At 43.8% G+C, this 27440-nt stretch overlaps 2 protein-coding genes across 6 annotated transcripts; one reads left to right on the top strand and one right to left on the bottom strand.

Annotated features, from left to right (window-relative positions):
* Positions 1-982: 982 nt before the first annotated feature.
* Positions 983-11075, bottom strand: TXNL4A (thioredoxin like 4A). 5 transcript variants are annotated; one of them, XR_013961346.1, is made up of 5 exons: positions 10997-11068; positions 10617-10789; positions 8236-8305; positions 3258-3361; positions 983-1362 (listed from the first exon to the last, which is right to left on the bottom strand). XR_013961346.1 is itself a non-coding variant. In XM_080682923.1 (4 exons), the coding sequence occupies exons 2-4, from the start codon at positions 10767-10769 to the stop codon at positions 1191-1193; spliced, it is 429 nt and encodes a 142-aa protein (XP_080539049.1). In that variant the 5' UTR covers positions 10770-10789; positions 10997-11075; the 3' UTR covers positions 983-1190. The 5 variants fall into 5 exon arrangements, 3 of the variants coding, with proteins under 3 accessions (XP_080539049.1, XP_080539050.1, XP_080539051.1); XR_013961347.1 differs by having other exon boundaries at positions 10959-11033; XM_080682923.1 differs by lacking the exon at positions 8236-8305 and having other exon boundaries at positions 10997-11075.
* Positions 11076-17203: 6128 nt separating this feature from the next.
* LOC308255464 (glyoxylate/hydroxypyruvate reductase B-like) lies at positions 17204-25861 on the top strand (the record flags this gene model as incomplete). Its single annotated transcript, XM_080682915.1, has 5 exons — positions 17204-17585; positions 19012-19183; positions 21295-21473; positions 22251-22347; positions 25705-25861. 5 exons carry the CDS (start codon positions 17204-17206, stop codon positions 25859-25861), a joined length of 987 nt encoding a protein of 328 aa, XP_080539041.1.
* Positions 25862-27440: the final 1579 nt, after the last annotated feature.

Raw genomic sequence — 27440 nt, 5'->3', positions numbered from 1 at the left:
TTAGACAGAGTTGGAAGGGGGGGCGGGGAGAGAGAGAGAGAAACATTGATTGGTTACCTCCCATACACACTTCAACCAGAGCTGGGGATCAAACCTGCAATTGAGATACGTGCCCTTGACCAGGAATCAAACCCTCAACCCTTTGTTCTGTGGGCCAACACTCCAACCACGGAGCCAAACAGGACAGGGCAGCAGCTTACTCTGTATTTAAAAGGAAGGCCCCCCAAATTATTATTTTATTGCACTTTATTTTTGCAGTATTCCTTCTGAACTTAAGCCACTAGATTCTGTTGTGGGTTGAATTGTGCCCCTTCTCCCCCCATAAGGCCTCAGAATGACCTTATGTGGAGATAGGACTGTTGTAGATGTAATTAGTTAAGATGAGGTCATGCTGAAGTCGAGCAGCCCTGAGCCAGTGACTGGTGTCCTTATAAAAAGGGGACACTTGGACACAGACACAACTCAGGGAAAAGGCCTGGAGAATATGAAGGCTCAGGTTGGGGTGGGCGGGGACAGGGTTAGGGAAGAGGCACCTGGGTCCCCAGATGTCCCATCTCCAGGCCGGTGAGACACATATTTCTGCTAAGTGCCCTGGGCTGAGGTCTTCTGTTCCAGCAGCCCCGGGACACACATAGCTTCCACTGCCAAGTGTGCAAAACTGGGCAGCCCAGCCTGGCCAGTGTGGTTCAGTGGTTGAGCTTCAACCCATGAACCAGGAGGTCATGGTCTGATTCCCAGTCAGGGCACGTGGACTCAATCCCCAGATCGGCATGCAAGCAGCAGCCGCCGATCAATGACTCTCTCATCATTATGTTTCTCTCTCTCTCTCCCCCTCTCCCTTCCTCTCTCTGAAAAAACGTATTACAAAAAAACCCCACAAAAAACAGAGCAGCCCACAGACCCCCTGAACTTCACTCCAATGGTAAAGAATCAAGTTTTTACTTCCAAAACCAGTAATCCATATAAAAAAATAAACCATCAGGACTTTCCCATGATTGTGTATTTGTTTAGTTCAGCTAGATATTTACAGATATTTGTGAATATGAAAGTACAGTAGCCAAGCCAACTCCAGCTTGAGGCTGTGTAGCCCTCCTGTCCCTCCCCAGACTCCTCCTCAAAGGCTTCGGAGTCCACAGCGTCTCCACGTGAAAGTGACTCCCTGGGCAAACCCCACACCTGGGGACAGGCACTCAGTATCGGTACTTCGTGGAGTAGTCCTTCGGGGACACGACCAGGCCACGGCCTTTGCGGGCGCCCCGGTACACGGTCTCAATGATGTCAATCATCTCCTGCTTGTCTTCCATGGCCCAGTTGATCTTGTTGTTGTTGCCAGTGCCCAGGTCAATCATGATGTGCTTGTTCCTACAGAGAAAATAGGCAAGGCTTATCAGAGCGTCTAGAAGGGCCCTGGTTGGGTAGCTCAGGTTAGAGAGTTGTCCCAGTATGCCAAGGTTGCAGGTTTGATACCCAGTCAGTGCACATGCATGAATAAGTGAAACAACAAATCAATGTTTTTCTCGCTCGCTCTCTCTCCCCTTTTCTCTCTCTCTAAAAGTCACTATTTTTTTTTTTTTTTAAAAGCATCTACAAGGGACCCCATGAAAAATGTCTGTTTCCCATTGTTACAGTTCTGGTTACTCGGCTCAGATTTGACTCCGACATGTGGCAACCAGCAGGGCAGCTGCCATAGTCTGTCTGAGCCCCCCCATGTTTCCACTGCCCAGAAATGCACTAAGTTGCCTGTCTAGAAGCAGATGGAGCCCTAGCCACAGCCAGCGAGTAGAGGCCTCAGCTCACGACCACAAAACGGGATTCAGCCAACTACCTAGGTGAGCCGAGACCCCAAGGAAACCTGCAGAACCTGCCCGGACTAGGACCTGCAGAACCCTGAGCTTACAAATGGTGTTTTCAGCCACAAAACTTGTGCTAACTTGTCCCACAGAATATGAAGCTAATACACACCCTACACAGTCCACCTGGACCATCCTCACCAACAGGGGCTCTACTTATGAAGTGAACATTAATACTGCTATCCACCAACTTTTGTAGTAACAATAACTATGAAATTTTGGCAAGCATAGCAATATTAAAGGGTTATTTCTTTCCTAATTAACCTTCCAGAACAGTTATTTTTGTACTCATGATGTTACTTAACTTAATTACATAAATCCCATCAAACATATGTGGCACCTGCATCAGACCCCTGGGTACGCAGACAGTACATTGCCACGTTTGCCTTTGAAGCAAACCCCGTACATTGTGGATACAAATTTGTCTGAGGCAATTAGGAAAATTCTATTCTTCATGCCAATAACTCATTGACTAGAGTCCACACAGAATGTTTTAGCTGATAAAATGATCTTCTGTTATAAGCAAATAAATTAAGAACTGGTTTTTCCTCTTAGGTATCACAAAGAACATTAAATAGTGTCATGATATCATATTTTAAAATAGACATTGAGTTATTTTAAAACAGACATTTTTCATCAACAGATTAAAGGTACCTTAAATGTTAATAAGCCCTGACTGGTTTGGCTCAGTGGATAGAGCGTCGGCCTGTGGACTGAAGGGTCCCAGGTTCGATTCCAGTCAAGGGCATGTACCTTGGTTGCAGGCACATCCCCGGTAGGGGGTGTGCAGGAGGCAGCTGATCAATGTTCCTCTCTCATTGATGTTTCTAACTCTCTATCCTTCTCCCTTCCTCTCTGTAAAAAAATCAATAAAATATATTAAAAAAAAAAAAAAGAAGAATGTCTTCCATTTAATTACACTTCACCTAGGTTTATGGACAAAGTTACTTCAAAAGGGTAATTTATCACTGAGTAAATGCTAAAACTAGAACTGTTTAAAAATTATTGAAAAGATCACATTAATTGCCTGGTGATACAATCTGTATGTGATATGACTACGTAACGACTTCCTTCCAATTTAGAGAATCTAAAGACATCTTGATCACATTAAACTTCCAGACCAACAATTTCAATTTAAACGACAACTTTAAGAGAAAAGGAGCCCAGCCAGCATGGCTCAGTGGTTGAGCATCGACCCAGGAAACAAGAGGCCACTGGTTCGATTCCCGGTCAGGGCACATGCCCGGGGCTGTGGGCTCAATCCCCAGTGGAGGGGTGAGCAGGAGGCAGCCAATCAATGATTCCTCTCATTATTGATGTTTCTATTTCTTTGTCCCTTCCTCTCTGAAATCAATAAAAATATAAAGAGGACAATTTAAATAACAAGTTTAAGAGAAGAGGACGTACCTGAAGAAAAACATGACAGTACAAGGATCGTATAACTCATACATTTTGTTGAAGTCAGGTACTTCTGTAATATCCACGAGATAATTAACTGCAAAATTTTTAACCTAAAAGTAAAGAACATTAAAAAAAAAACTAAAATAAAAATCGATTTTTTTAATTCTGTAAAAGCACATTAAAAACTAAAACAATCATCTGTGTATAACAGAACAATTTTCAAGCTCTTCCAACATTTTCCCAGTAGAGTTAACACAGAAAAATAATTCAACAAGCTCAGGATACCTAGCAAATAATTGGCTATTACACCTCCCTTTAACATTTTTTTAGAATAGCAAGTTACAAGAACCTTCAGAAAAATATCCAGACATATTATTCATGCTGATCTAGCAATAATCTATACCATTGGTCGGCAAACTGCGGCTCGCGAGCCACGGTTTGCCGCTCTGTTGACTAATGAGTTTGCCGACCACTGACCCAGACTCTCCATTCCAATAATTACAGGCTGTTGTTGTTCCTTGTGATTAAGCCCCTATCCCAGTGGTCAACAAACTCATTAGTCAACAGAGCGGCAAACTGCGGCTCGCAAGCCTCGGTTTGCCGACCACTGACATATACAATCTTTTCCAAATGTATACTTTTACTAATACTTAATCACATGCACTGAACAACTGCTTTCCAAAATGCCATACATTCCCCATGTACTTGGGTTTGAACTCTTGTAAATAGTAACAAACTACTACTCCAAATAATATCGTATATAACAAATTTTCTTTAAATGCAAATTCATCAGAGAAGATTTAGAAAACTAAAAATAAAATCACCTTCAATCCCAACAAAAAGTTAACTACTGCAAAAGTATTTTTAGTATGTTCTTTCCCATTTTTCCTCCAACTGAGTCACACTGCCAGGGCTCCTGGTAATATATATATATATATATATATATATATATATATATACACACACACACACACACACACACACATAAAAATATATATATATTTACACACACACACACATACATGTTTTTAAACCGTTTTAACAAAATGTGTTCATATAGTGATCATTCCACAATATTTACTACATTGCTTTAATTACAAGAGTTCTCTTATATACTTTATAAAAACACAACTTTTATGGCTGTATTAAATAATTAGTTCATCAAATGTCTATGCCATTACTTTACCTTTCTTCTGTTACTTTCTTTCTGATTTTTCATGAATATAAATAATTCATTTTCATTAATATCCATTATTCCCTTGTGAACATTCTAACCCTTAAATTTGTGCACACATTCATTATTTTCTAAGGATAAATTCCTAAAATAGAATTTCTAGAACAAAGAATATGACATTTTAAAGGCTCCTTATAAATACAAGGGTGGGCAAAAGTAGGTTTACAGTTACAATACAAATAAATCTATAATAATAAAAGGGTAATATGCTAATTAGACCGGACATCCTTCCTTCCTGACATAACCACAGCGGGCGGGGGCGGGGGCGGGGGCGGGGGCGGGGCCGGGGCCGGGGCCAGGGCCAAGGCCCTTGCACGAATTTCCGTGCATCGGGCTTCTAGTACAACAATAATAATTCAAGCCCTGGCTGGTGTGGCTCAGTTAGTTGAACACTGTCTCAGGCACCAAAAGGTTGCCGGTTTGATTCCTGGTCAGGGCACATACCCAGTTTTGGGCTTCATCCCTAGTACGGGGCATGCAGGAGGCAGTCAGTTGATGTTTCTCACATCCATGTTTCTCTCTCTCTCCCTCTCTCCCCCTCTCCCTTGAAAGAGAGAGAATCATTGATTGGCTGCCTCCTGCATTCCCCACACTGGGCATCGGCCCGCAACCCAATCATGCACCCTGACCAAATCGATGTCAACCACTGAGCCATGCCAGTAAGGCTAAAATCACATTAGGATTTTTCAGATGAATTTCAAGCCACATAAGGCCAGAAAACACGTCTGTAGTCTTTACTGATGTGTCCTCGGAGCCAAACATCTGACACATTCAAGGCACTAGTACATATTTGTTGAATGAATGAACTTTAACAATAAACTTATATTTCCAAACTCAAGAAACCCATATTGTCACTAAGAACCATGGTTTTGGACAATATGGACTTAACTCCATAATCCTGAGTTCAGACCTGCCTTAGAAGGTGTCAGGTCTAACCCCCTTCCTCAGAGATGGGGTCCTGACAGAAGGCTCTCCCAACACTGGCAGGAAGGGGCCACACCACAGACGTGGCTCATCCAGGTGGGTGGCTATGTGAGCATGCTGCCCCTCACTCTGAACCCTCCCAGGTTTTCCTCTGGAAAAGCTCTCACCTGACAAAGCTTCTCCTCACGTGGATTTGGATTCCTGTATTGTCGTGATGCCTTCCACATAGAGAACTATGTCGCCTAAACCAGTGGTCGCCAACCTTTTGGACTTCAAGGACCACCAGTGGTCCACAGACCACCAGTTGGCAACCACTGGCCTAAACAGTTCACATCCATTAATGAATCTACAGGTAACTAAAACCCCTGTGCATTTTTTTAATATACAACTGAAATTAAGCTAGGTCTTTTCTCCATTTAAAAAATGTTCACTTGGAAAATATAGAAATGAAATGAAAAAATCACTCTTTTGTATCCAGCCCAGTAATTTTCAAACAAGTTATATAATTTACAAAACGTGACAGTCATAATAAATCTATGAGTGTTTTAAAGTGAAAAGTTAATGTTTCCCTTTCTCAACCCAAAGCATGATGAGGACACCTTCTAGTCTGCTTTTCTCCGGCTGACATCACTGTTTTCCCACATCTATAATAATAAAAGCATAATATGCTAATTAGACCAGACATCATTCTGGACGTCCTTCTGGACAAAGCCAGGGCTGCGAGGGAAGCCCGGGTTCTGGGTGCCAGAGGGAAGCCGGTGCCAGCAACCAAGGGAAGGAAGGCCTACTCTTGCACCAATTTCGTGCATCAGGCCTCTAGTTATTAAATAAAGATCATTTTTTAATGGCCAAATAATATTCCATCCAGTAGGGTGTATGTTCCAGTTTAAATCCCAATTTCCAAGTCCAGACAGGTAACTGCTAGCACCTGCTCAGGAGCTGTCATGAGGACCACGTGAGGGGTCAGTTTCCTACCTGGCACTGTGCCTGGCCTAAGTGTTCCCCTATCACTGGACACTGTGGTTGTTTCCACTTTTGCTATAAATGACAGCAACGGTCTCCCGAAGGGTCAGTTACTGAGAATAGCAGGACCATCTGACATTCGTTCATCAGGCTCTTTGCACAATGCCAGCCACGTTCCTCAGGGTGATGCCAGCTCTACCACCTGAACATTACAACATCCAGCACACCCCATACTTCAACTCCTTTTTAACTTTTTGTCTCTGATATACCTAAAAAACGACAGTGAACTGTTTTAAGGTATGTTTCTTTGAAGTTTACTTAACCACTGGAATTTCTTATTTTTTTCAAGTTCTTTTCCCGTTTACTCACAAGAACCATCTTTTTAAACAGTACTATAAACATATTTGCCGTATTTAAAATACATTTTGCCTACTATTCGTAATCTTAACTGGTTAAGTAGTATTTTTTTAAACCAAGAATCGCATGTACAAATTCATTTCTATTATCAAGTTATTTTTGAAATACATATTCTTTTGGTCATCAACAATAGTAAATATCCTTTCCAGCTCTGTTGCCCACACACTATAGGAGCACACCTTTTTCTTCAGCAAGTCAGTGATCAACCACCACTTGGCCCTTTGTATGGTGGTCCTCCCCAAGTTGAGAGCCTATCTAATACACCAGAAAAATGTTCTGGGCTGTCAATGTAATTATTACATTGCTACTTAATTCATTCCAAATCCATCAAAAGATTACATGGTAACTTTATTTTCTGAAACTATGTGCCCTGCCTGGCTGGTGTTGCTCAGCTGCTGAGCATCGACCTATGAACCAGGATTTCATGGTTCATAGGATTCCCAGTCAGGACATTTGCCCAGGTTGCAGGCTCCATCCCCAGTTGGAGGCATGCAGGAGGCAGCCGATCAATGACTCTCTTTCATCACTGATGTTTCTCTCTCTCTCCACCTCCCTTCCTCTCTGAAGTCAATAAAAATATATATATTTTAAAATAAATAAACAACTATGTGCCTTGATTAGCTCTATTTACAATAACTGTTGCAAATTTTGTGATGTGAGATAGTAATAATAATGGTAGCTAATGATTACTGAATATACTACTTGATGTTAACTCTGTCCTCACAACCACCTATGAGTCTGGCACTGGTATCCCTTTCTTACAGACGAGTTATTTAATGTCATGCAGGCAGTAAGTGGCAGAATCCAGCTCAGTCTGGGCCCATAACTACTGCTCAATCCTGCCTCTCATAGCTGCTTGCTGCAAGGTGATTATATGCAGAGACACAAATCCAGAGTGAATACAAAAACATGCCTTCTGTTGGTTCCTATCGATTTCTCAGACTGAGCACCAACTTCCACTGGTTCACTTACTTTATATGTGATGCTTCAGAAAGACCCCATAGTCATTCCTAAAAAGTTCCATCAATATATTTGCCTTACATACAATTTCATCTAGAATGTATGAACACCAGTCAATATCACTGAGGTTCTACATATTTTAAACTCTACTTGTATGGGCTTTTAACACAAAAATTAAATGTCCCACTTATTCTTAACTATCGTGGAATTTAGGAAACTGAGCTGTGACAAACTGTTCCTACAGAATGGCAGACAGCTCAGAGGGGCACAAAACAGTCTCTCTTCAAAGCTGTGCATAAAATCAGCTGCTAAGCAGGAAATTTTGCTATTACCACTCTACCAAATTCCAGACAGCTGAAAATCGGTAAGCATATCTCTCTGTTTCAGTATCGCTCAAAACTAACCCAGCACGAGGAGGGGTTGGCACTGTCAGAGCATCAAGTCAATACACCACATTCCAGCCTCAACCCAGGAACTTTTACTCACTTTAAAACAGCTGGGATATCCAAACAGGGCTCGTAACAAGATGAGGAAGATCTCCCATTATCTGCCATTTCTGCAGAGGGAGATTTTTAAATAGAGTTAAATTGTTCTTTATGCTAAAACCTTAAATCTCAAAAATTTCTGTTGAGCTTCCCCAAAAGAACTTCCAGAATTATAAATTCATATTTTGCCCTTATACTAAGATGAAAGTAAAATGTTAGTAGTCTTATAATGCATTTCAAGTTTGCATTTTGAATAGCTATATTATAATACAATATTGAAAGTTTATTAAAATAAAAATCCACATTTTTGGACAAGAGAAAAAAGGGTAACTTAAAGACTAAAGAAAAATCGTCATGCCCTCACCAGTTTGGCTCAGTGGATAGAGCGTCGGCCTGTGGACTAAAGAGTCCCAGGTTCGATTCCGGTCAAGGGCATGTACCTTGGTTGCGGGCACATCCCCAGTGCGGGGTGTGCAGGGGGCAGCTGATCGATGTTTCTCTCTCATCGATGTTTCTAGCTCTCTATCCCTCTCTCTTTCTCTCTGTGAAAAATCAATAAAATATATTATAAAAAAAAAAAAAAGAAAAATCATCAAAGTGAGCCTAATTAAACTGCCCTTATTAACAGGTTCAATACAAGAGGAGTATGTCCACTAGTGACACAGCAATTCGGTCTCTAACTGACATAAAGGCATTAGAAAAGAAGCACTCTGGTGAAAGTCCCTAAAAACTTATGTTAACACATAAAATATGTCTCCTAGCTAAGAGCATCTTGCTAAGTTTTGCTCAGACATGAAGAGCCAACCAACCCTTACGTCTCTAGCCATCCTAGCCTGGCGCTGAGGGCAGCAGGATCTGGACATCACCTGGTGATTATGCCACCACCTGCAAGCTAGAATCCAGAACACACACCCTAGGTTATTTCGAAGTCAACATGCTAATGATTTGCTTATCAGAAAGGTGCTTGGGTTCAAGGCTCTCCTGGGTTCCCCAGTCACCTACGTCCCCAAGCTCCGCAGTGTCCTTGTAATGTCTGACAAGTACAGCACTCATACTTGGACCCAGACCTCTGTTGAGAGGTTTCTGAAAGTCACACCACAATTCCCAGAGAAGCTTCTCAAAGAAGCCGTTTCTGAACCTCACCCAGACACATAAAATCAGAATTTCTGCAGTGCACTTGGTAAGTATGCCAACTGGTACTTATGATGACAGATATAAGATGACTGAAGAACAGTCCCTAAGGTCCACAATGTCACAACCCCTACATCACTCTGCCTCTCAATCCAAATAGGAGGTAGTAAAAATCAGCTTTTCTTTCCTAAATACAAAGTATATACTCTTGTTATTATTCACTCAAAGGTGTTATTTTAACCCAGCCAATATTACCATCTCCTATTCCCATGAAAGAAAAGATGGGCCCTAACCGGTCTGGCTCAGTGGATAGAGCATCGGCCTGCGGACTGAAGGGTCCCAGATTCCATTCCAGTCAAGGGCATTGTACCTTGGTTGCGGGCACATCCCCAGTAGGGGAGTGCAGGAGGCAGCTAATGAACGTTTCTCCCTCATCGATGTTTCTCTCTATCCCTCTCCCTTCCTCTCTGTAAAAAAATCAATAAAATATATTTTTTTTAAAAAGAAAAGATGGTTTCAGTGTTTCCACTTTTACTCTTCAAATGACCTTAATAATTTCATTAACACCGTAATATATGTGCCTTTTGCCCTATTGTTGAAATTGCAAAAATCCAAATTAAAAGTTATCTTAAAATCACCATGAGGAAATTTTAAAAGAATTAAAGCTCTGGTTACACAGAAACACCCTAAAACTGCACCCTTACTGTCAGCAAACAAGTCCCTGCATTTAAATTATCTGTTATAAAACAAAACAACAAACGACAAGAAGAGCTACTATGCTATTAACATACATGTTCGGCTTTATAAATACAACAAATAAACATACCAAAAAAAGGACAATTCTTTTAAGCTAAGCTATTTAAAAGGAGCTCCAACACTTGCCAAAGTATGAAAAAACGTTGTGTTCTTGGTACCATAGATGCAAATTTTGAAAAAACACCCTATCACTAGGAAATATTAAGTGATTTATCTAGGGAGAGGGATCATGAACTTTTTTGTAATGTATGGAAACTTCTCCCAGAAGAAAAAGGCATAACCTATTGTGTACAATTTCAGGCAGCTCGTCCTCACATCACCAGGTCAATCCTACATCTTCTCTTTATTTGTTGGCGCATTAAAATTGAAGGCATGAACAATGAGTGTGGAATCCAGCTTTTAACCTCACTTTTAAATTTTCCTGTCAACTGGCAAAGCAAAAGAAAGCAGACACCGAGCTGACACGCAGCGCAGCGGGAGCGGAAGCTGCGGTACCTTCTCCGCGATGCAGTACAGAACCTCGTCCATTTTCATGCACGTAGGGTCCCAATCGTGCCCGAACCGAATGACAACCACTCGGTCTTCTTCCGAAAGGATGGCCTGGTCCACCTGCCAGCCGTTGTGCAAGTGCGGGAGCATGTACGACATGTTGGCGACTCTAGCGGCCTCTGCGGGAGAGGAACTCGGTGGACGAGCTGCTTCCGGCTCAGTCACAGCACGCGGCGCTGGCGGGGGAGCTGCCCACCGACCACTGCTTCCCTCCTCCCCGGCCCGACCCCCGCCCTCAGCCCGGACCCCCGGCTCCGACCCCCGCCCCCAGCCCGGATCCCCAGCTACCTCCCGGGACCCCGCTCTCCGACCCGGCTCGCTCGTACCTCCTCGAACACCCGACCTCCTGCGCAGCGACTGCCCTCTGCGTGCAAACGCACTGACGTGCGCGTGCGCGTGCCCGCCGTGCGTGCGTCCGCCGTGCGCGCGCTCGTCCTTGCCGGGGCTGTGGGGCCTGGTGGGTGGCCTCAGGTAGTTGCCTCGAGTCTGGTTGCCTGCGGGACGCCCCGCCCCGCGGTCCAGAGGGGCTGTGCTGTGTCAGACCGGGCCGAGCTTCACTGCGGGGCCCCAAATTAGTCATTTTGCAGTTATGCTTTCCAGACATAAACTTGTCAAAAGCAGTTCATTAACAGAAAAACTCGCGCATAAGACTTACCAGACATATATGAAAATATTTCCTCCCATTCTGTGGATTAACTTTTCACTTTTTATTGGTATCTTTTGCAGTACAAAAGTATTACATTTTGATTAAGTCCAATGTGTCTATATTATTCTTTTGTTGCTTGTGCTTTTCGTGTCATATCTAAGAAACGAAATTCATAAATATTTACTCCTGTTTACTCTTAAGAGTCTTATACTTTTAATTCTTACATTTAGATCTATGATAATTTTGAGTTAATTGTTGTGTATGTTGTTAGGTGTCCAATTTCATTCATTTACATGTGGATATCCAGTTGTCCCACATGGTGTTTTGGAAAGATTATTCCTTCCCCATCAAATTGCATGGGCACCCTTGTTTAGGATGTGTGTGTTCTCCCAGGCAGAGGCGGGACTGGGGTTGGGCTAAACGTAGCGGGGCGGAGACGCGGGTAAGGTGTGTTAGGCAGGTTGAAAGTCACTGTAATCTTTGACTTTGTGAGGAACCTGCCTGGGAGACTGGGTTCTACCTGAGCGTCCCTGAGATCTTGAGTCCTTTGAAAAGGTAAATGTGTGCCCTAGCTGGTTTGGCTCAGTGGGTAGAGCGTTGGCCTGTGGACCAAAGGGTCCCAGATTCCATTCCGGTCAAGGGAGCATGCCTGGGGTTGCAGGCTCGATCCCCAGTAGGTGGCGTGCAGGAGGCAGCCAATCAATGATTCTCATCCTTGATGTTTCTATATCTCCCTTCCTCTTGGAAATCAATAAAAATATATTTTTTAAAAAAAGAAAAGGTGCCGAAACCGGTTTGGCTCAGTGGATAGAGCGTCAGCCTGCGGACTGAAGGGTCCCGGGTTCCATTCCGGTTAAGGGCATGTACCTTGGTTGCCGGCACACCCAGTGGGGGATGTGCAGGAGGCAGCTGACTGATGTTTCTAGCTCTCTATCCCTCTCCCTTCCTCTCTGTAAAAAAATCAATAAAAATATTTTTAAAAAGAAAGAAAGAAAGAAAGAAAGAAAGAAAGAAAGAAAGAAAGAAAGAAAGAAAGAAAGAAAGAAAGAAAAGGTAAGTGTGCCCCTCGTTTGTTGTGGCGAGGCCGGAAGACTGGGTGGAGCTCTGAAGCATGGGCGTGGCTTTGACCCCAAACCTCAAACCTCACCTGTGACAGGCATTTGAATCCTAAACCCATCCAGACCTGCATAGTAGGACCCTAAAGCATTTAACTGGAGAAATGCAACGTTGCCTCATTTGAGGCAGGATGAAGGTGGCTTCAGGGACTCTGCCAGAATTTAGAGGTAAATTTGGACAGGTGTTTATTATTTTTGTAAGCTGTAGGCAATGGCACATTAAGCTTTAAATGGGTAAAATTAGTGGTACCCACATCATATTTTAGTTCATAGTTTACACCCTTACATGAATCCAGTGTTTTAGGAGCTTAGCGCCTGTTTTTGCAGAGATATATTGTGATAGTATTGGTTTTAAGTTATATTGGATTTGTTGATACCTGGTAACTCAAGAAACCTCACATAAAAGGTACAAACAGTGCAGGTTTCATTAATCTTGAACTAGCAAACCGATTGTCAAGGAATCTGTAAACCGTTCAGCATATTTTAATCTTTTGGGTCCCCTTATCTAGTCATGCGCTGATCAGATAATTGTCCGTTGAGTAAAATATCTCAGGCTCCTTTGCTGGACTCTGGCCCATGATTGGAGATGGTTAAAGTCCGGTGCAAGAGAAAGAGACCAAGGTGTGAGCCCTGCATCTGCCTGGTGCTCCCATCACTGTTACTTCCATTTCTCTCAACTGGGAATCTCATCCCCTCTTATTTGGAGCAGCCATCAGTCACTTGGAGAATCTTGAGTCTTTTCCACATAAAACCACTGACAATAATGGTGTGATGGATATATGTCATCATTGCTCTTTAACCAATGCTAATGGAAAGTTGCACACAAAGTGATCAGGAATCATGCTTCCTCTCTGCAAAAGTAAACTAAAATCTTCTTATCTTGAAGTCCAAAAATTTTTTAAACCAGCTTTAAACAAATGTTAAACATTTTTAGTCATGACCCAAAGATGCATTCATTAACCTCAATTCTTTTTTTAATAAGTCTTTATTGTTCAGATTATTACAGTTGTTCCTCTTTTTTCTCCCCATAGCTCCCCTCCACCCGGTTCCCACCCCACCCTATGCCCTTACCCACCCCATTGTCCTCATCCATAGGTGTTCGATTTTTGTCCAGCCTCTTCCCGCACCCCCCACACCCCCTTCCCCCTGAGAATTGTCAGTCCACTCCCTTTCTATGCCCCTGATTCTATTATATTCACCAGTTTATTCTGTTCATCATATTTTTATTCACTCAATTTTTAGATTCACTTGTTGATAGATGTGTATTTGTTGTCACTTTGTTGTTCATAATTTTTATCTTTACCTTTTTCTTCTTCCTCCTCTTCTTAAAGAATACCTTTCAGCATTTCATATAATACTGGTTTGGCAGTGATGAACTCCTTTAGCTTTTTCTTATCTGTGAAGCTCTTTATCTCACCTTCAATTCTAAATGATAGCTTTGCTGGGTAGAGTAATCTTGGTTGTAGTTTCTTGCTATTCATCACTTTGAATATTTCTTGCCACTCCCATCTGGCCTGCATAGTTTCTGTTGAGAAATCCGCTGACAGTTGTATGGGTACTTTCTTGTAGGTAACTAACTGTTTTTCTCTTGCTGCTTTTAAGATTCTCTCTTTGTCTTTTGCCTTTGGCATTTTAATGATGATGTGTCTTGGTGTGGTCCTCTTTGGATTCCTTTTGTTTGGGGTTCTCTGCACTTCCTGGACTTGTAAGTCTATTTCTTTCACCAGGTAGGGGAAGTTTTCTGTCATTATTTCTTCAAATAGGTTTTCAAAATCTTGCTCTCTCTCTTCTTCTGGCACCCCCATAATTCGGATTTTGGTATGCTTGAAGTTGTCCCAGAGGCTCCTTACACTATCTTCATATTTTTGGATTCTTTTTTCTTTTTTCTTTTCCAGGTGGGTGTTTTTTGCTTCTTCATATTTCAAATCTTTGACTTGATTCTTGAGATTCTTTAGTCTGCTGTTGGATCTCTGTATATTATTATTTATTTCAGTCAGTGTATGCTTAATTTCTAATTGGTCCTTTTTCATATCTTTGAGGGTCTCACTAAATTGCTCAGAGGTTTCTAGAAGATTCTTGAGTAAACTTATAACCGTGGTTTTGAACTCTATATCCTGTACTTTGATTTCCTCCATTTCTTTCATTTATGGCATGTTTCTTTGTCTCCGCATTTTAGTTGCTTCCCTGTGTTGATAGAGTGGCTTTGTGTGCTAGGTGTCCTATAAGGCCCAGTGGCTCAGCCTCCCCAGTCACCTGAGGTGGATGCCCTTGGTGCACCCCTTTGTGGGCTGTGTGCACAGTCTTGTTGTAGTTAAGCCTTGATTGCTGTTGATATCACTGGGTGGAATTGACCTCCAGACCAATTGGCTGTGAGGACCAGTTGTGTCTACAATGGGAGAACTGCTGTGTTGGAAACACCCTTATGGGGCAGGACTTGCTTCAGTGGGGCTTTGGTGCTCACTGAGTCTGCCCCCTGAGTGTGTCTCTTATGGATGTGAAGAGTGTAGTCTGGTGTGGTCTCACTTTGACCACTGGGAGAACTGGCTCTTGGATCTCCAAGGAGGTGCAAAGTCAACCCCTGCCTGAGGCCACCCAGCAGGAGCTATAGCGAGATCTGCAGACTCCTCCTCTTAGTTTGGGGTTTGGAGGTGCCCAGATGAGACACAGCTGTGAAGCAATGCAGGCTGCTGATGAACCTTAGGCCTTCTTTTGGAAGCTCTGGGATTCTTTGACCCAGCTGCAGTTTGTTAGGTTAGGTTGCAAAAGGCCAAGCCATTCATATGCAAAGGCCTCTGCGCACAGCTTGGGTGGGGTTGTAAATTGGGTGGGGCGTGTTCTCAGGGAATCATGGGGCGGTGCACACAGCAATGGTTGCCCATTGGCCCTGCCCCAGATAGGTCCCTGGGTCTCTGTGTCCCGTGGCCCTGTGCAGGAACAATGAACGCTGTGACCACCTCTGAGAGAAAGCCACCCTCGTGTTCCGGCCCTATGCCAGACAGTCCAGTTTCTCCCAGTATGAGTCTGAGTCCCCAGAGTCTCGCCCGGTACTGGAATTCAGAGCAGTGAGGAGTTTGTATCTCCCTCCCAATTGAAAAAGACCACAGCGTACTCAGTTGCCAGCCCATTTCCGCACGCCTCCATACCTTCGCTCTTCCTCACCTCTGCAACTCCTGCCAGTCTAGATGCGCTTTTCTCTTTCCTTCTTGTTGTAGAACTTCCACACAGCCAGCCTTCCCGTGGTTCTGGATGATATCCGTTTTTTCTTTTAGTTGTAGTTTTGATGTGGTTGTGCGAGACAGCAAGTTCAGGTGTTTACCTATGCCGCCATCTTGGTTCCTTCTCCATTAACCCAATTCTTGAAACACAACAGGTTTTACTTCTGTAGAAAAGCTATGAAATGTCAGAAATATCTTATTTTTAGCAGTAACAAGGAATGTAAAACCCTATTTAATTCATTTGACAGATAACAAATATCTTTTATTGTCACAGTAAAAAAAAAAAAAAAGGTCATGTTGACATAAGAACTTCCAAACCTGTAGAGAATATTTACAAGAGTTTATTTGAGACAAAACTGACTGTTGCTGGAGGCAGGATCTCAAGTGCTCCCCAAAAATGACAGTTTTCAGTTTCTTTTTTGCATTTGGAACCAAGGAGGTAAGGAAGATTCAGTGAAGGTGGGAGAAAGCAGGTGGGGGATTGGATTACAGGGGAGTTGACTAAACCATGCCCCTCTTGAGGGTGGTCACACTTCAGGGGTTCTCAAAAATAGGATTAATCTAGCATTTCAAAGGTATGCTAACTTAGACACATAAAAACAATAGACAGGGTTTGTGTAAGGCAAAGATAAACCTTTTACTTAAAAAGTTATAAGCCTTCCCATGACTACTGCAGTGATCTGCCCAGTTAGAAATTTATGATCCAATCACTCTGTGAGGTTACTTTCTATAGTACCCCATTTTTTTTTTAAATATATTTTATTGATTTTTCACAGAGAGGAAGAGAGAGGGATAGAGAGTCAGAAACATCGATGAGAGAGAAACATCGATCAGCTGCCTCCTGCACACCCCCCACTGGGGATGTGCCCGCAACCAAGTACATGCCCTTGACCGGAATCGAACCTGGGACCCTTCAGTCCACAGGCTGACGCTCTGTCCTCTGAGCCAAACCGGTCAGGGCTATAGTACCCCATTTTTGTTCACAGACAATTTTAGTAGCTAATGCTGCATACATAACTAATTATCCTAAATTTTAGTGGCTGGAAATAACAAACATCTGTTATCTACCAGATGTTCAGGTCAGAAATCCGGGAGTGTCTTACCTGAGTGGTTCTGGCCCAAGATCTTTCATGAAACTTTAAACAAGGTATTGACCAGGGCTGCAATCATCTCAAGGCTCACCTCGTTGTTGACAGGCCTCTTAGATCTGCTTCCAAGCTCAGTCACGGCCTCTGCACAGGCTGCCTCCCAGCGTAGGGGCAGGGGAGACAGGCAGTGATCTCCCAACACATCCCTCTGCCATTTCTCTTCACTAGAAGCACACGCCAGGACTGGGGTTACACCAATGCATGGTTACCAGGAGGATGTCATTGGAGGCAGCTCAGAGGGTGTGATGGAGACACTGGTGCTTTCAGAGCTCTGGGTCTGTTGACTTTCATAATGAATTGCAGCCTTGTTGTGATGTAGAAAACCTGAAGAGTAGCAGGAGAGCACATGGGTTGTTCTCTTACAGACTCTATTTTGATAGCAGAAATCATGGTTGTCTTTCTGCAGGCCATGGGGGATCAGGACCTACCAGGCGTTTTGGTGTCTGGATTTGAAGGGCCATCTGGTATATGTAAAGACCATGTTGGAGAGTTGCAGAAACACTTTAATCTCATTACCATGCAAGACTTCCTGGGAAATAAAACACAAGTGGGTCCAAAAATCCAGGCTGTATATATCTGGAACAGAAAGCCAGTTGTTGATCAGGAGCTCCTGCAGAGCCTGCCCGCCTTGAAGATTGTTGCCAACGCAGGAGCCGGTTTAGACCACCTAGACCTGAAGCTCATCGCCAGCTTTGGCGTGAAGGTGGCCAGCACACCGCAGGCTGTTTCCAGTCCCACGGCAGACATGGGGATGGCCTTACTGCTGGCGGCAGCACGGAGAGTGGTGGAAGGTAAACCATGTTGGAGATGCTGGTTTTTCTGAGAGATCAGATGGCAGACACTTATTAATACACTAGAGGCCCGATGCACCAAATTCGTGCAAGAGTAGGCCTTCCTTCCCCCGGCTGCCGGCACCAGCTTCCCTCTGGCACCCGGGACTTGGGCTTCCCTCGCAGCCCCGGCTTCTTCCGGAAGGTCGTCCGGTCTAATTAGCATATTACACTTTTATTATTATTATAGATGACAAATACAATTTTACCTTCAAACTTCAAATCCTTTCCTGGCCCAGATTTCTTTAACACCACATCCAGGACTTGGTGGCACTTGGTATTTGGAGCCCCTCCTGGTCATTTGCAGCCCACTTAGTGCCCAAGCCCAGTCCCAGGCACAAGTAGTTCAGCCGTCTGTCTGGTGGCAGCCCTACCAAATGCTACTCACTCACATACCAGGTGGGAAGTGTGTGCGTGTGCTAATTCAGGGCCACTGGGAAATGCCCAGGGGGTCATGCACTGACTGGTCAGCATGCCACCAAAGAGTGAAGGCCTACATGTGAGTAGGCAGGATCCCATCTGTCCACACACTGGACATCTCTGGAGGCATCCCCAGGAAAGGCAGTGTAGCAGCTCAAAACTTGCCCAGCCTCCTGATGGAGCTTTGTTGTGAAGGGGTTGAAGAGAGAGAAGCACGATGTAGTCTCTTTTTGTTTCTGACTGCTGATTCACACACATACATATGCAGTCATCCAAACATACTCACAGTCCCACACACAGTCACAAACATATAAAGTCACACATGTACACACAACCATACACACTCACACATGTACAGTCATACACACAGTTACACATGTACACACAATCACACATATACACAGTCATACACATATAGTCACACATATACAGTCACACACACACACACACACACACACACACACACCCCACAACCAAGTTTTTCAATTTTTAAAATATTTTTTATTGATTTCAGAGAGGAAGGGAGACAGAGAGAGAGCTAAAAACATCAATGATGAGAGAGAATCACTGATCGGCTGTCTCCTGCATAGCCCCACTGGGGATCGAGCCCGCAACCCAGGCATGTTCCCTGACCGGGAAATTGAACTGTGACCTCCTGGTTCATAGGTCGATGCTCAACCACTGGGCCCAAAACCAAATTTAACCAGAAATCCTTCCTCGATGTGAAAGGAATTTCTCTTTTAAAGCATTCCATCAGGAAGTGCTGGTTTTGCTATGAGGACACTGCCATCTGTTCCCCTTGATTCCCTGCAGCAACATTTGTTTGCTGTCACATAAAAATGCATGACAGCCATGATCTGCCACCAGCATCCTATACCCTTGTGACCTTGGCAAAAGGTCCCAGGAAGGGTTGTGGGTTTCTGTGTGGTACCATCTCTACTCTCCATTGTATTCTCATGTTTCTTAGGTCACCAGTTGGCTACCTCACCAGATACAAAGAACTTTTCCACCAACTGGCTGGGCCAGGAAGTGACGGGGTCCACCCTGGGGATTATCGGCATGGGCAGTATTGGTTACAAGGTCGCTCAGCGGGCCCGGGCATTTGAAATGAACATTCTGTACCACAACAGGAAACGCAGGTGAGATTCAGAGTGAACCTGAGGTGAACGGAGCAGAACTTACACCATCACTGCCTTGAATGTCCTTGGATGTATGACTCCCCATTTTTCATAAGACTCCCTACTCTTTCTTCCAGAAAGTGGGATTGATGGTCCAGAAAAGGATTGTGGTATTATTACGATTACTTAGAAATGTGACTTTTCATTAAAAAATTTCACCAGAAAGAGATTTTAACTCACCTATGTTATTTTATTATTTCTCAAGTGATTTTTTATCATGGGAGGTGCAGTCCACACCCCCTGAGCAATTTGACTGGTTCCATTAGTACTGAGCTATATGCTCACCCACTCACTTATTCAATCTGAAAGCCATTCCCTCTCATTCGTGATTCAGCCCAACACCCAGTCCTATTGATGCTGTCTTCAAACAAGCCTCCAAACAGTCCAAGTTGTCTCTCACTTCAGCAACACATACCCTAAGGGGCTGATGGCCTGCTCTTTTTTTTCTTTTTTTTTTTTTTAAAAAAACATATTTTATTGATTTTTTACAGAAAGGAAGGGAGAGGGATAGAGAGTTAGAAACATCGATCAGCTGCCTCCTGCACACCCCCTACTGGGGACGTGCCCGCAACCAAGGTACATGCCCTTGACCGGAATCGAACCTGGGACCTTTCAGTCCACAGACCGATGCTCTATCCACTGAGCCAAACCGGTTTCGGCAGATGATGGCCTGCTCTTGAATACTCAGTCCCCTCTGCAAATCAGCCAGAGGATGGCCATTGTTCACCACCTCGCAGTGGCTTCCCATGACTGGAATTCCACATGGAATGGAATTCTGGCTGATGAGAAATTCATGGTGGCACAGTGAGCTGGGAGATTTCATGTCAGAGTCCATCCCCTTTCTCTTTCCTTTTTTAAGGAGTTGATATTATTTATTTTAAAATATTTGTATGGATTTTTAAAAATATAATTTTATTGATTTCAGAGAGGAAGGAAGGGGGAGAGAGAGATAAAAACATCCATGATGAGAAAGAATCATGTATCAGCTGCCTCCTGAAAGTCCCCCATTGGGGATCAAGCCCACAACCTGGCATGTGCCCTTGACCGGAATCGAACCTGAGACCTTTCAGTTCTCAGGCCGACACTCTATCCACTGAGCCAAACTGGCTAGGGCTGGATATTTTTTTTAGCAAGGAAGGGAGAGGGAGAGAGAAACATTGATGAGAGAAACACTGATAGGCTGCCCACTGCATGTCCCCTCTGGGGATCAAGCCTGCAACCTGGGCATATGTGCCCTGGCTGGGAATCGAACTGGCAATCGAATGGGACGATGCCCAACCAACTGAGCCACACCAGCCAGGGCAAGCCCATCCTCTTTTTCAATCACTGTTTGCACAATGGACTGGGAATTGCACCAAGACAAATGGAGACAACTTTCAGTGTGATGAAAGGGCAAAGGCAGAGGCCAGAGTTCCCCAGGACAAGGTGAGTGCTGTGGACAAGTCATTGAGGAGGGAGCTGGGTGTGTTGGCCATTCATCTTTCCTCAAGCTGTCCCCAGCTAAGACAAGTTAGGACAGGTTCGTATAATTTTATATTTCATATTTGTATAGCAGTGGTGGCTACCTGGGATGCTGTGACCCCCTGAAGCTTGGCGTTTCTGTTGAGGAATTAAGTAGCTGTTTGGGGTAGCCAAAGCAGGAATTCAGATTGGACTGAAGTCAAAATACAATCCTGCCTATATCTGACCCTTGGGTCCTCGCTCCTGTTTGACAGACAGCACACCCAGGCACTCTCCTGTTTTGTTTTGTTTTGTTTTGTTTTGTTTTGTTTGTTTTTCTGGAAACTGCCATGTGTTTGCCCACATTCAGTGACTTAAAGCACGTCTGACACATAATCAGGCTTATACCAGACTCTGGGGGTTCAAAGATGCACGAGAGGAAGGTCCTGGTCTCAAGGAGCTGTGGGTCTGATGTGAAATCCTGCAGACACTGAGTGCTCGGCTCTGAGAAGCCAGGTGCCCAGGGAGTTTCCAGGGCTGAGTCCCCCGCTCCCCTCAGAAAGTCCTTTCTGACACAACTTGATGAATTTCTCACTAGAGAATGTGATTTCCCTTCCTTGATCTCCTCATAGGAAATCAGAGGAGGAGGAAGCTGTTGGGGCCACTTACTGTGAGAGGCTGGATGACCTGCTTCAGCGGTCAGACTTTGTGATGTTGGCCGTGAGCCTGACACCCCAAACCCAGCGGCTGATCGGGAGGAGGGAGCTGAGGCTGATGAAACCTACAGCCATCCTCGTCAACATTGGCAGAGGTACCCACCTGCTGTCTGTGTGGCTCGGAAACCATGCAGGAGGGAAGCCCCAGGCTAGACTCTCAGCATTTCTAGTCAACCTTTCCCGAGTGGCTGAAAAACCCACTTAGACTGGTGGGGCGGTGAGCTTCTATTTAGAAATGTTTCTGATTTTTGTCTTCACATCTTTTTGAACCTCAAATTAGTATCAAAAAGAATGAGAACACAGCAGTATGGGAGTTTTCAAATCCAGGTTCAGGCATCTACTTGGGGTGGGGACATCACAGTTTGATCTTCTAGGTGTAATTAAGCAAAATGTAGGAGGATGAATTTTCTGAGCCTTCACTTTAAAAAAATAACTTAGTGCTAGTTTAGTTATTTGACATTTTTGTAGTGCTGTATGTGTTTGTAGCCAGTTATAGGTCACATTTGTGGCTGTTTAGTTTTTTCAGTGTGTGTATAAAACGGGTATCTGGGGACTGCTTGGGGAGGTGGTGTGGTGAAATAAGCCAGTTGGTATCCAGGAGACTTGGCTTCCTTGCCTGTCAAATGGATATCGACTCTGCCGGTTATTGGAGGGTTTGGTGCAACTCTGCTGATGTGGGCTTAGCACACTGCATGGCCCCTGGCAGACTCACAGTGTCCAACAGGGAATTAGCAGAATGAAGTTCACGGTCTCTTTGTCAGACCTTGGACAGGGTCAGGATGTGTTTGGTATAGCAGCTAATGTGACCAGAGTGTCTTTCCTGAGCACTGCCTCACTGTGGTGACCGCAGAGGACTTGTGTCGTTAACTCAGGTCTGTTAGTTGATCAGGATGCCCTGGTGGAAGCTCTTCAGACTGGAGTCATTAGAGCAGCAGCGCTGGATGTGTCGCACCCAGAGCCCCTGCCCAGGTAAGGAAGCCAGACAGTATCTACAGTCCTTTCCAAACGGAGGGGTGGGGTTCCTCTGACAATCACTGCCCTGGCTTTTGAAGCTGTGTTGTCACAGAACTGTAGGGTCTTGGCTGGAGGGGCCTACCGGCCTCTGGGGACCTGTCCAGTTCTGCAGATGGTCTGGCCTCTTCTTTCACACCTCCAAAGATACAGGCCGTTAGGACTACAGCCCTGATTCTGTCATTTATTTTGAAACTTGATGCTGTTAGTCTTTAAGCTCGCATTGATTCCTCCAACTTTGGTATCTATCCACTAAGCAAATTCCTATCAGCTGAATGGCATTATATAGGTTCTGAAAAGGTGGTCTTGACACCCTTTTAGGGGGGCTGTGAAGTCAAAACTATATTCGTAATGCTGTCAAATGTGATTTACTTTCCACTTAAATTTTTTCACAAGTGTACTATTAATGACATGTGGATATGTAATGACACTCTGACAGCTAAAGGAATGTGTGCTTCTGTATTATTGTATTAATGTTTTCCAGTTTTAACTTATAATACAGTAAATGTTGATAGGCCCCACATAAACAAATGTTCTTTGGGGTTCTCAATTTCTAAGAGTACAAAGATATCCTGAGAACAAATGTTTAAGCACCACTAATCCAGAACAAAAAGTAATTCCAATATAAATTAAGAAGCATGAACATTTTAGACAGCTGTCCTCTTACTCAGAAACCTAGAAGTCATGTGATCACCCCTACTGTGTAGTCTGCTAAAATGAGCTTTTTATTAGATTCACTAACAAGTCACAGGGCAACTACCAGGGTTATATCCCAAAGTTCAATTTAATCCAATAGGTGGTGCTCCCAGTGTCCCATGTAAAATGATTTTTGTGACTACGAGATTCAGCAATTATTTTATGAATAGTTTAATCTTTACACATCCATATTAATTTCTAATCTTTATAGTATAAGACAGACTTGAGGTTTCACCTTGATTTGGGAGGGAGACATTTTGTTGTTGCTTACTGTAAAAAGGGGATTTTTAGGATTTTTTAATCATACTGCATAAGTATTCTTAGCTTACACAAGGATTTACTACAAGATTATTTTTAAAAGAAAAAATTCATTCACCAATAGTATAAGGAGCCCCCAAGATTATCTTCAGGCTTAACGATTTGGTAGAAAGACTCACAGAACTCAGAAACACTTTAATACTCACACTTACAGTTTATTGCAGTGAAAGGATACAGATTAAAATCAGCAAAAGTAACCAGAGTATCAGGTGGAGTCCAGGAGAAAGGAGGCGTGAGCTTCCAGTTGTCCTCTCTCAGTGGAGTTGTATGGATAGTTACTTCAGCAATGGTGTTTGACAGCACGCCCAAGCCTCAGTATCAAGGGGTCACATAGGCATGGAGTGCCCACATGTCTGACATTTGTTACTTAGTCTCCAGCCTCTCCAGAGGTTACAATGACCAGGATAGAGTGGGCTAGGATACCAAGTGAGCAAAAACAGGCATTCACCACATATACCACTGTTAGCATAAACTATCTTGCTGTGCTCCAGGTCCCAAGAATAAGATGACACTCATATAGGCAGTATATCTCAAGCGTTCAGAGGTTATCTCCCAGAAGCCTATCTTCGAAGTGTGCAGATTTGAGCACTCTAAGCCTGCTTGCTGAGTTAATCCTTTACTACACGGGCCATTCCCTGATCCTTGACCTAGGCTGTCTTACAGCAAAATGATCATATTTATTGAAGCATCTACATTTATTATAGTTTTTATATGACAGATACAGCCAGAGTATCAGTGTGACTATGCCTAACATTTGGAAGAGCCAGTTTGGGGCAGGGATAGATTTAAGCAACAACTAACCCATCCTATAAAGCCATTACATGCATTTTTGTATTTCTGTACTAGTTTGTTTGCCCATTGATCTACCACTATTTGTAACTTATGATGAACTTATGTGGTACTATCAGTGAATAAATTAGCTGCTATTTAGCTAAATCTAGTTTTTCTTTGGCCAGTCATTTCCCATTGGTATCATATTCTGAGGAGGCTTTAACTCAACCTCCCAATACAATTGATCAATAATATCAGTATTATCACATGACTTATTTGCATGAGGTAGTTAAATTTTACCAACAATGCTAGTGTTACACCATATCACAATATGGTTATGGCATAATTCAATTTCATCACATAACAAATCAATAACAATTACAGAGGTATTTTCTATGCTTTCTCAACAAAATTGGCTCTGGCCTCACCCTGGATTGTGTGACTCAGTGGTAGAGCACCGGCTCATGCACTGAAGGATTGTGGGTTTGATTCCTAGTTAAGGGCAGTAACCTGGGTTGCAGGCTTGATCCCCGGCCCTAGTTGAGGTACATGTGGGAGACAACCAATCAATGTGTCTCTCTCACATTAATGTTTTTCTTTCTCTCTCTCTCTCTCTCTCCCTCCCTCCCTCTATTCTACTCTCTCTAAAAATCTATAGAATAAATATATCCTCGGATGAGGATTAGCAAAACAAACAAAAAATTGGCTCTGGCCTTTACCCCAGATATTATTATGGACAGGTGTTACAATTGGTCATGATTCAGTTATCTCTGGGTTCCAAATCAGTTAGGATAAAGCCAGTCACTCTGTATTTTCTAACGTGTGCTGTCAGATGGCAGGGCTCACCGCCTGCCTGTGGGGAGGACAAGTGTTTTCAGAAGAGTTCTTATCCCTGCCAGCTGTACTTCAGGATATGCCTTAAGTGGATCAGTCCTGGGGACTGGGGCAGTCATCGTGACAAGTGCCTCCAAAGAACTTCCATAGGTTCTGGGGTCCATAGATCCCAAGTGTGTGCCCCTTGAACCTCAATAGCTAGATTGGTCACATGGCTACTGTGGCCTCTGTCTATAAAATAGTCAGGAGGCCCTGGTGGGTCAGGTTACAGCCCTCTCCTGATGCTGGGTTCTAGTGTTATCCATCGTTATGTTTAGTCTGCCTGATCCACTTCACTAAAAACCTCATAATTCCAGGCTGACTCTCTTCCTTTGCCTTATTCCTGGGAGAGAACTCCCTCTAATCTGCTAGTTTCCCTCTGGATGCCACTCCTTATCAAAGGTGCATTCTGCTTGTCCTATGACCCTGGACCAGCACCTATGACCCTAATGCCCTATTCTGTCTTGTGGGCCAGGGTTTAATCCACCATGCATGTTGTGCTGTTATGTGCTAACGGCCTGGATGCATTTAGAATATGTGTTTTGCACCACAAAATGTAAGGTTCCTCATACTAGGGTTAGATGAATGGTGGTCACACCTAGGTGTAATTTAGAGTATGCTATAAGCTTCCTATTGCCTTCCTCATCTGTATTTCAGAGACCATCCTTTGTTGAAGTTGAAGAATGTCACTCTGACACCTCACATTGGAAGTGCAACTCATCAAGCCAGATGGCAGATGATGGAAAATTTGGTTGGAAGTATCCTGGCTTCTCTCAACTGCCTTCCCATTCCTAATGAAGTGCTACTTAAATGATTTATGTGGGCTGAGAATGCAGAGGGATGAAATATGGCTTTCCCATAATATGGCTAATGGGAAAAATATTATTTTCTGTGTTGTATTTATGTTCAAGTCCAATACGTAAGTTGGTTTACTATCATTTTATCTGAAAAACTTAGAATAGTAACAATACTGATCATCTATTGAGAGCCTGGTAAGTGTCTTAATTGCATTCTCACTTCATCCTCAAGGCAGCACTATGAGGGAAGTTAGCATCATTCATAATGAAATTGAGCACAGTTATGTGTTTAACATCCAGAAGTTGCAAATACTTGAATTTGGATTAAAACCCTGGGCTAGGTCTGTGCATTTTCCAGTGGGCTGTTGCTTTCCATTTTGTTAAATTCCTAGAGTTTCTTGGATTAGGTAGCCTTCCTCATATTCTAATCACTGTTCATCTGTTTTTTCAATCATTCAAGCAATGACTATTTGTGGTAGGCAGTAGGCAGACGTGAGAAGAGCAAGAACGATGGGCCAGGTACAGAAGGTCAGTAGGACGGAAAGCCCTGGATGCCTAGCAAAGGACAACTACAGGGTGGGACCTCCTCCCCAGGGTGACCTTGTCCCCAGAGTGACCTTTGCTCCCTAGCATATGGCTGGTCATGGGTTTGGAACCCTGACCTTTCTTCCCTAGAGGTAATATCTAGGCCTTAGTTGTAGTTCATCTCCAGGCCCAGAAAAGCAGCAAAACTAACGATGGCTGACCTCAGGACCAGCTACATTGACTAATGACCTCCTCTCCTGATGCCGACCAATCAGTGGAGACCCTGACCCAGAAAGGACATGCTTGGAAAGCTGTTGAATATTCTATTGAGATCTTCCCCTGAGACCTCCCCTAAGAACTCCATCCTTAAACCCTTAGGACAGAGGACTCAACATGCTCTCCCTCCTGGGAGCACTCCCGCACCTTTCCCTCCCCCTCAACCGTCCATGTGCACACCTTTACCTTCCTCACTTCTAAGCCCCAGAGGTCCTTCCTTGACCTCTAGAACTTGTTTAAATTGCTTCTTCTACCTCTGTGATTTTCCAAATAAATGTCCTCTTATAGTTTAAGTCTTGGCTCTGAATTCTTTCCTAGCCAGAACTCAAGTACCAATGTTGCTGAACCCAGGGCCGGTCTGACCCCACCAGTCTAATACCTGATGCAGTTCAAGCCACCTACAACACATTGAGCCCCATCTAGGTGCCATACCTGTTGTAAGAGCTGGTGCTACCTTAGGAAACAAATCACCACTGTGGCGGGCTTACTGACTAGTAGGGGACAAGACCAAGCAGTGCAGCATCTCCATGAGCCAGCGACTAACGCGGGCGAGACAGGGAGGTCAAGTATGACGGTGCCGATGAACTGGGGAGGCGTGTGCCTCCTTTCTGGAGTGTTTTTGAACCTGGTGAAAACATTAGGCATACGCAAAGGAAGGGGCAGTGAAAACAGGCAGACACATGACGGGCTCCACTCCAGGATACCCCAACCACAAGCAAATAGCTCTTACCCGCCTGCTTTCTTCCCTTGCTATTTTGTGTCAGCGGAGCTGCAATGTGACCTTGTTTGTTAGGT

Source organism: Plecotus auritus, assembly GCF_963455305.1.
Source record: "Plecotus auritus genome assembly, chromosome: 8".
NCBI lineage: Eukaryota > Metazoa > Chordata > Mammalia > Chiroptera > Vespertilionidae > Plecotus > Plecotus auritus.
Note: the sequence above shows the minus strand (reverse complement) of the source record. Positions and strands in the feature narration are given on the sequence as shown.

What these genes read in the sequence shown, in the direction of transcription:
- TXNL4A (XM_080682923.1), bottom strand. Translation starts at nt 10,769, where the DNA reads ATGTCGTACATGCTCCCGCACTTGCACAACGGCTGGCAGGTGGACCAG. An exon ending in TGTACTGCATCGCGGAGAAG is followed by an intron (nt 3,362 to 10,616) that starts GTACCGCAGCTT and finishes CTTTACTTTTAG; the next exon opens with GTTAAAAATTTTGCAGTTAA. An exon ending in ACTGTCATGTTTTTCTTCAG is followed by an intron (nt 1,363 to 3,257) that starts GTACGTCCTCTT and finishes TTTTCTCTGTAG; the next exon opens with GAACAAGCACATCATGATTG.